The 10,012-nt window shown below is 37.1% G+C and overlaps 1 protein-coding gene across 3 annotated transcripts in view; it reads left to right on the top strand.

Annotated features, from left to right (window-relative positions):
- ENOX1 (ecto-NOX disulfide-thiol exchanger 1) overlaps window positions 1–10,012 on the top strand; it is a 370,285-nt gene that overhangs the window by 319,892 nt on the left and 40,381 nt on the right. For all 3 annotated transcript variants that reach the window (XM_021375265.1, XM_021375256.1, XM_021375246.1), the window contains one exon: window positions 6,831–7,015. In XM_021375265.1, the coding sequence (XP_021230940.1) occupies window positions 6,831–7,015 (185 nt within the window). The remainder of the gene's footprint in view (window positions 1–6,830; window positions 7,016–10,012) is intronic.

The raw sequence follows: 10,012 nt of genomic DNA, 5'->3' as shown, positions 1-10,012 counted from the left end.
GAGGAGAGGAGAGGAGAGGAGAGGAGAGGAGAGGAGAGGAGAGGAGAGGAGATGGAAGCAAAGCAAAGCCAAAGCCAAGCAATGCAAAGAAAAGAAAAAGGGAAAGGGAAGAAAAAGCAAGACAAGGCCAGGCAAGGAAAAAGGAAAGGTAAGGAAAAAGGAAAGGCAAAGAAAAAAAAGGGAAGGGAAGGGAAGGCAAAAGGGAAAAGGAAAAAGGAAAAAGGAAAAAGGAAAAGAGAAAAATCAATGGATCAAGCCCACCAGAAATATCAGAGAACTCAGGAGCTGGTCATTGTTATAAAGTTGAACTGAGAAGAGCCTTCATAGTAACCAAGGCGTAGCTTAGTCTTACTCTTCTAGAAAGTATCTGTGAGGCACCACCAAAGAGTTGCTTTTCCAAAATGTCTTCAAGCTACAAACAGTGTAACCAAAATTGGTTCTCTGAGCTGTTTTTGTAGTAGTGTTTAAGAAAGTCAGCTGTGAGACAGGGGTAATAAGGACCTCAAATTTCCTTCTGTCAGGAGCTGACAACTAGTGGAGAGACCATCAATCTTTCCATCTGCTTGTAGGACCTTGCCTTCCTTCTGGCCACCTCACAAATGTCCTACAAACCAAACTTTTCCACCACTCTCAAGCTGTAGGTCACTCACTGGCATCAACTTGTGTACACTGTGCCAATAAAGGACCACACTCAGATCCTCTGTAGCACAGAGTTTAATTTCCTGTTGGCTGAAGCCCTAAGAAGAATCTTCTGAGACTCCAGAGGTTGCTCTAGTGTATGAAACTGAATTTTTTCCTTGAAGACATCCCCAATCTCAGCTTCACCTTTTCTTGGCATGTGCCAGCAAGCACACACCTGTACCCATTACTCAATTTTTAACTCTTCCTCTTTACACCTGTAAAACACTGTAAAAAAACCCACTGTCTCTCTTGTGCTACCGCTAAAAATCCTGTCATTATGCCACTTCTCTTTATATATCGAACAAATGTCCAAAATTTTATTTTGTTTCATCTCATCTCACTTTCTAGATTCTGACTCTGCCATGTGATCTTATGTTTGAATACCAGGAGTAACTTTACTTTGGCTCTTTTCTGAACCCTTTCTCAAGTTAACATACAACATACCATAGAATCGTTGAATCAGTTAGGTTGGAAAAGATCTTCAGGATCAAGTCCAACCACAGAGTTGTTTCGTACAATCCAAGAGACTGCTACAAATACTGCTTGAACAGACAGGAATCCCTGGCATTTCAATTTCTTAATGTTCAGGCTACTTGAGACTAGTTTGTGCCTTCTGAAAGAACCTGAAATCCTGAAGACAGCTAAGGAGGAGTCAAAAGTTGTCTTCGCTAAGGTGATTGTTAAATTATTTTTAAGTTGTTGTTTTTTTTCCACACAACATCTCCTCCGTATATAATAGTTTCATATATAATGAAAAAAAAGGATGCAATTATGGTTGCCTTCAGGCAGGAGAAACAAACAGACAAATCCTCCTTAATGAAATGTAGCAGTTGCAGAGATGTCTAGATTCAAAAGATTCTTCTGTTTAGAGGGTATGATGATCTACCCTGACATTCATTTCTATTTAAAGATTTCTTCTAGCACATAACTTAAGACCAAGAATTTTTAGTACCTTTCAGATATCTGTACAGCATGTAGAGAAAGGCATATATAAGAGTTCATACAATTATCTTAAAATCTTGAAATGCTGTTTTATTAGAATCACAGAGTATCAACTAAGATCTTCTGTGCTCTTCATCTACTAAGACCATTTTCCTTACTAATGACAACTGACATTATTGTATAACGTACCCTGTTTTCTACAGCTTAAAGACACACCTCATGACCTCACAGATCCTCCACAAACGTTTTCCCTTGCTGACTTTCCCCTAGTTGTATTGCTTCACAGTTCACTTATTTGAAAAACAAGCAAGCTAGATAGAAGCCAAGGATAACTTTTATTGCTTGTATTTATTGCTGTGAACTCAGTGTCCTTATTTCTCTCCTCTTGTATCTGTTCAGTCTCTCAAACGGAAAACTCTTTGAAGCAGTAGCTCTTTCTGGCAAGTTGTTGGGTTTTTTTTTTATGTTGGGTTTTTTGTTAGTTTTTCTTGACATTGCAAATGCTCTGCAATGGAATCGATGCAGGCAAAAAATTACCATAACAACAGCCATCATTTTGACAGTTTTTGATGTTGTTCTTGTTGATGTTATCAGAAGGAGCATTATATCATTTTAAACCCTATTTTCATGTCAGGAAATTAGGATAATGGCATTAGTAGAACTCAGGTGGAAGGAAAGCTTGGGAATATGCTCTTCATCTGTTTTCATTCATGTCATTGTATTGATACATTGGCAAAAGTTCCAAAACCCTGAGAATTTCTGCTAAAGAGTTCAGACCAAAAGTCTTAAGATAAACAAATAAGAAGTTGTCAGTTTTATAATCCATTTCTTTAGAAGTACAGAAGTACCTATAGGAAAGAAAAAGTATCTGTAGAAAAACTTCTTCTAGCAGACCATGGGGGAAGTCTATGCTCTTGAATTTAGAAGAGAGTTTTCTGTTTTGCCATTGCTTCGTCATTTGTTTTTCAGATATTGATTCCAGATATCTGCAGATCCTGAAGACAAGCTAATGCCTATGCATTTCAGCTGGGAGTGTCGCCCATATGTGAATTAGTAGCCTGTCATTAATATTAAATATAGTGTTATAAACGTTATTAATGCCCAGGTATGTGTTAATAAAACCGCTAGAAATGTATAAATTCTCCCCAAGTCCTACAATAACTATATACGTATAAAAATGGAGGCTTGGGATGTTCAGTTTATTTTCTGGCCACTGTGTGAGTTATAAAATACTACAATTACTTGTAATTACAATTATTTTCACTGTGTAAACTTACCCTACCTTGTCTTCATTGGGCAGCTATTATGCATGAGGTTAGATATAACCACAGAAAACTAGATAAAAGTAAATGGCACAAATCAGTGCTGCTGATAAAAAAAGCACACACCTAACAGCGTCAGAAATAGATGACCTAGAAAAGTAAATTATTGTTTGTTTTTTTTTTCTGAGACATCAGCCTGAGACACTTTTTAATACATCTTTAGACTTCAGTGGATTTCTGATCAGCCAGTCACTTCTTTTTTTATCCAGAATGTTTTTTTTTGCTTTGAGTCTAATCTGGATCCACTGCATGTTACCAGTGTTGGCCAAAAAAACAAGCAAATCACACTAACCTCTTAGATGTCTTCAATATATTGATGAGAAGGCTTCCCCGCTTACATATGTCTGATTTTTCTCCAGCTGATTCTCTGAGACTGACAGGTATCCTTTTGCATCCCTCCATGAAAATGCTATAAAGCGTATATTGGGCTGGTTGCCAGCTGTGTCTGTTCAGGTACAAATAGTCTCTTCTGCTTGCATTATGGGCAGTTATTTGGGATTCTTGTCAGAGTTTTCTTTTGATCTAGCTTCCTTGTATATAGTGCTTCTGTAAAGGCTTTCCACTTTAATTGTCTTTTCATCCTAAGAAGCTTTCTACTGTGTCTCAGTGAGGAATTCTGTAGATGACTATCAGATCTACCAAACTTAAAATGGCATCAGAAGCTGCAGTGAGATGAGCTAAGTGAACTTCTTAAGCAAAATATATACCCCTCAGATTTATGAATGAAATCATAGAAAAAAAACTGTACAAATCTGAAAAATATTTACTTTTTAAAACGTAGATTCTGTTCTCTCCAAAAATTCTCCATAAATTTTAATTTAGTATTCAATGAGGTGTTTTTCAGTATGCATAAAACTTAAGCTAGCTGCTCTGTTTGGGATAGTTGCATTGAATCCAGAATGATTTTAATTCACAAAAATATAAATGACTTAAAATTACAGTTATGTTATGTAAACAAAATGAATCTTTTCAATTTTGTTTCTAAGTTACCCAGTGCTGAATGACATAGAGCCCCTGGGGTCTACCAGATGTCTTTCTTTGACTTATTCTCCGTTTGATGACTTTTTTACTAACCACTTTATTCACATTAGGAATAGAGCTTTTCGTAGCTTAAAATTAAATAGTGAAAGAACTATGTGTATGAACACCATGTAGTTAATGGTTTAATCTAAAAATAATTCATCTGAAAGCTTGTGACAATGTTGAATTCTATTAAACTGCTGCTGTATGTGTTGCATCCTCCTTATTTAAGGACCTACTTCTACTTTGGACTCTGTCTTTAGTTGCTTACTGTGAATGGCTAGGAACATCACCAGACTGTATAGTAATTTTGATAAGATTTTGGGCATGTCTGGGAATCTTGACTAATATCACAAATTTATCTCTGCTGTATTCTTCACACATTTCAGGTTGTTTGGGATATTTTCCTTTTCTATTAACATATATTGTAACCTCTTCCAAAAAAAGCCTTTGTTCTTCCAGTATCTGGCATACAGGTTGATGGGGCACCCATCCTTGCATGGGACTTCTTGGTAGTGCTGGTAGTGCAGTGTTGTAATTATTACTATATAGATCTTAATACGATATTCTAAAACAAATAATAATAAAATAAAATAATGACATTTACAGGTGAAACTCTGAATTTTTAGCAGTTTTGCATTTTAGCTGTTTTGCATTTCTAAAGGAAAAACAAGTTTTTGCCTCTGCTGCTCATGTAGAGTGCAATTTGCAGCATTTGGATGAGTTACTTTTAAATCCTAACAGGTTCATCACCTATAAGTTGTTTATTTTCACAGTATATAGAAGACTTTTCCATTTCCTCTACTTTAATGCTTCTGCAGCAGACTTCTTGTGCTGTCCTCAGCCCGACTCAATACCCTCAATTTACCTATGAGGGAGAAAAGAAGGAGGAGTTCTCCATCTGGGCCATGATGAGGCCAAGAAAATGCACCACATCTGCTTCTCCAGTTAGAGCAGCCTAAAGCTCAGCTGAATCTGGGTTTCTGGCTGGAATTGAGTATTGTAAAAAATGCAATTCTTCAACTGGGGACAGTCCAATTGGTGGGTGGAAGACACTACAAACGACTGTCATTTTATCTAATTGTTTACCTCTAGATGCTGCAAAGAGGAGTCGTATTTTCAAGTTTAGTAATTTGGTTCAAATCTGTTACATAAAGAGTAAAATTTTGATTTAAGTTTTTGTTAGACTGCAGTTTTTATTTGCTCAGACTCCTTTTTTTTTCTTCTTTATTTTTAGCATAGCTTGTTGGCTCTTACAAAAAAAAAAAAAAAAAAAGGATTTCATCCTCTTATTTGCCCATTGGACTCATCATTGTAATTTCTTGAGGGTATATTTTGTCATGGAAGGATGATTACATGCTTTTCAGAACAATTTAATTTGATGTAACAATACTGTAACTCTTACTAAATCTTCCAGAGATTCTCTGTAGAATATCCAAATTAAATGCAATAACCAATCCATGCCTATATTTTAATACTAGCTAACTCTACTTTATTTTGGATAAAGCATTTGTATTATTTTAAAATTAGTAAAAATTTTCTCGGAAAAAGATACATTTATCCTACCAAAGATAAAACAGTTCTATTGGTAATGAAATACTGTGACATCTAAATGCTGCTCTAGTCAAGCGAGGCCTAACATTAAATGGAGTTAATATACCATTTCTGATAATTTGGAGTTTAACCATATTGCTATTGTAGGTGGGCAAGAAAGAATTCTGTACTATCAAGCCTGAAATCATTTAATCAGGAATGTAAATCAGTTACGTGCTTCAGTTACCAAATGTTGATAGAATTGGCTGTGGTAGATTGTTGTTTTTTAATTACAGCTGCCCTATAATGTTGTTGTGTTATCAGGTTCCAAGAAGGAAAATAGTATGGTATGATAGTTTGATATGCCAAATGACCACTCATACTGCCAAGTGTAAATACTGCCAGGCGTGGATTCTCCTATAGGATGAAAACCACATCCCTAAAGCAGTGAATGCCATACTTCCCTATATGTATTTATGTTTAGATAATTTATTTAAATAATGTTCCCGCTACATGCTTTATAGTCCTCTGCCTTTTGCAACACAAATTTTAGCTTATATTGCAGACTGTGCAAGTCATTTGGCAAATGTAATTTCCATCCCTGCATACTAATCGATTTCTTCACAAACACCTGCTATCAGTTATGATAATAAAAATGCCATTCTAAATTGAAAAGGGGCCAAATGGAGCTTCCTAAGGAAATGACTTAAGTGTCTTTCAATGCCTTTAATGTAGTAATGTTCTTGTAGTGCCAACACTTTTTCTGAGCATTTGCATTTTATATAATTTTACTCTGTTACATCTTTTTTTCTGTCTAAATGGATTCTCTTAACCATTGCTATGAAGCAGTTCATAGGGAGATTGGAGAGGAATTTCTGTGTCTCTTCTTTCATGGGATTAAATCCAGACAACTTGACATAGTCTAAATTCCTTAGCACAGATCTGATTGGATCTGCACTACACTAGTTTAATTATTAAATGATTGTATCAGATCCCATAACATCACTAGGAAAATGTTGCAAAGTTGGGAAGTGTTTTGCCTTTGGATGCCAGTTTCTTCCCCGGATATAAGCCTAAATTTAGCAGCCAGATTGCGAGTACCATTTGAATTATCCAGGGTCGCTTTATGGCTCCTTCCATCCCATGAAATAACTTCCCAGTGACAGCCTTTGCCAGAGCCTAATCGTTTTCAGCTCTGCTAGGTCTTGTCTCAGCTCTGAAATGTCTCACTGGCTTTCAGCTCTATTGTCATCTCCCCTGACAATATTCTCCACATTATTTCTAAGGAAACAATCAACTTACTGATTTATTCTCATTTTCATTTTCTCTCAGCTCTAGCTGCCCAAGCATACGCGCTTAAGGAAGAGAATGATAGTCTTCGATGGCAACTGGATGCTTATAGAAACGAAGTGGAGCTTCTGAAACAAGAGAAAGGACAGCTCTTTCGAACAGAAGAAAGCCTTACAAAGGACCAGCAGCTGCAGTTCCTACAGCAGACGATGCAAGGCATGCAGCAGGTATTGCTATGGAAGAAAAAAACAGGTCTTCTCTTTTAGGAAAATGCTGCCAAGGATCTATGCTGTATGCAAGGCTATTAGCCACAAATGACTAGCTTGATTTCTTTTCAAAATCAAAATCTTGCTGATTTTCGATGGGGGGAAGGGGAGGAGAAACAGGGGACATTTTTAGGGACAGTCACTTTAGGAATCCCTAAACTGTAAACCCATTGAACATTCAAGAAAGCTTCCTATGCATGTTGCAGTTAGGGGCAAATTACTTTGGTACATCCTCTACTTTTCTCCTCGTTTAATCCAATTAGCCTTAATTCTGCACAGGAACTCAGGAAAGTTTTTTTTCAGCGTAGAAGAGCCAGTGCTCTGTGGTACCTTCATTTGCATTTGTTCTGCATCTTTAGATGCATCTCCACTTCTCAGCTTTGCCTTTTCTTCTGCTGACTCTCCTCTGAGGATCTCAAACATCTCCAGTTTCTCCAGATTGCCCTCCTCCAAATTTGCAAATGGATAGTAACATTGGTATTATCTTCTAAGATTTTATTATTTTTTCTGATCCATGAATATAATGTTTCCATTCATGCAATTTTTTAAACAGTTCAGTGCAGCAACAAAGCTGATAACCAGTGAGCCATTAACTGCCACATGTCCCTTTAGGAGAGGCTCAGGTTTCCATAAGCGTTACCCTGTATTTGGCAGTGTGCTCCTGATATTGTGTAGGGCAAGTCTTGGCTACCATGTCCAGACCTGTTCCCACTGCTTTCTCTCAGATGTCCATTAATACAAAGCACTTTTTGTTCAATATGCACGTACATTACTTCTTTCCTTCCCAGACGTGTACATTTGGCTGCTACATAACAGAGAGCAAGGGCAGTAGCTCACCTTGACACTGGCTTGAGTTCCCATCTGTGAATACCCCTCCAGTGAAGAAAGGCTGAGAGAACTGGGGTTGTTCAGTCTGGAGAAGAGAAGTCTCTGAGAAGACCTTGTAGATTTGCAGTAGTTAAGAGGGGCTTAAATAAATACATACATAGTAATAGGACAAGGGGGAATGGTTTAAAACTGAAAAAGAGTAGGTTTAGATTAGATATAAGGAAGAAATTTTTTGCTCTGAGAGTGGTAAGGCACTAGAACAGGATGCCCAGAGAAGCTGTGAATTCTTCATCCCTGGGAGAGTTTAAGGGCAGTTTGGATGGAGCCAACTTTGGATGGAGTAACCTAATCTAGTGGAAGATGTCCCAGCCCCCAGCAGGGTGTTTGAACTAGATGAGTTTTAAGGTTCCTTCCAACACAAACCATGTGTGGTACTGTGATGCTACAATTTAGAGTAGAGCTGCTCAGCTATGTCACTGCAGAGGTTAAATTTGCCTTGTTCATGAATGCCCTGAAGTGACACATGTCCTCCTCAATCACTCATGGTTATTGGATTCCAAAAGGGGACAAGTTGTACTCACTTCCAGATTGTACTAAGCTGGTTTATATGACAAAACTCCACAGCCAGAAGATATTAAGTTATGTATGAGCTGCCTGGCTGGATTAAGAATTGCATTGCTATCACAGAACCTATCGAATCCAACCAGTCTACAAATCCTGCTTAACACCAAATAATGGAGCACAAGACGAGCTTAAGTACTACACGTGTGTTTATATGAACATAAGCCCCATCTAAGCCCTCAGAGTTTTACCAAATCAGAGTGATTTATCATATGGCAGAGTAATTCTGAACAAAACAGAAAAGAAGTCATTGATCATTCAGGAATAAAGTCTTTCCTGTACTCAGGAATAAAGCCACTAATCAAAAATACTTAAGGTTTCAGTGTTCTCTAAATATGCTTAAGGTCTGTTCATGATCTTCCCCTTATATAAACAGATACATAAATATCACTGGCTTTGTTAAATTTAACTGCATATATAAATATTGTGCTCAATTTCAGCCTAGTGTGAATTCTTCATTAAAATTAGTGAAAAATCAGCACAAAATACTACTAAATCAAAATACTAGAGCTCTAATGCTCATTTGGCATTTTTATAATTTCCTACCTGGGGTCTGGATGAAGGATAATCAAGACTGGAGAATATAAATAGATTGCTATTGTAACTTCAAGCAAATGTTAATAATGCAAGCCAACAAGAGAGAGTGACTTACTTATCTTTCTGTTCAGCTGAGCAATGGACACTGTAGTCACTGTTACTCTGAGAGTTTTTGTGTTCGTGACAATTTTGCTGTGAGGTTGAATTTTTCTCATTTGCCATCCAGGGGGGGTTGAACCTACCAACTCTCAGTGGGATATAATTAGAGATGGCCCAAGGAGCTGGAGAAGACATTGCAGATAATCCAGTCTGACAATATGCTGAGGAGGGCAGCAACACAGAGGCACAGGAGGTGGAGTTCAGAATATTTGGTGGGAAATTATCAGTCAATTAAGCAGCTGGATGATGGCTTTGGATTTCCATGATTAGCTGTAGTCATGACATCTCACGACCTTTGTGCTTTTCATGCAGTTCATCCATGAATATTTAGAACTAAACCTTTGAATTAGGTAGACTTTGTTTTATCTCAGCTTGGCTTTGTAAATGCTGAGGGATGACAATCTTAGCTGAAATCCATCAGTATAGCAGGTACTCAGCATCTATGGAAATCAGTCTCGCTATGAAATATTAAACATATACCCAGAACTTGAGTGGTAATAATTTAACAAGAAGACCTGTATTCTCTTTTATCCTTTTCTATATATTAAAATTAATGTCAGGCAAGGTAAACTGAGTGCCACTGAATTCCCAAATCTTACATATATGTCAGCATTTAAAAAAGTATTTCTCCTGTCTCTTTCCACTTCTCCCACTCTTTCATAAACCTTTTTTCTTCTAACTTTGAGAACTAGAGATTAATTGATTTGAGCTGCAGTCAGTAAAGCAGATTTATCTGAGAAAAAGTGGGTACATTTTCAGAAGCAAGATTTTTTTTTGTAAACATTTGGTGCCAAACAATAGCAAATAGCACAA

Source organism: Numida meleagris, chromosome 1 (genome assembly GCF_002078875.1).
Source record: "Numida meleagris isolate 19003 breed g44 Domestic line chromosome 1, NumMel1.0, whole genome shotgun sequence".
NCBI lineage: Eukaryota > Metazoa > Chordata > Aves > Galliformes > Numididae > Numida > Numida meleagris.
Note: the sequence above shows the minus strand (reverse complement) of the source record. Positions and strands in the feature narration are given on the sequence as shown.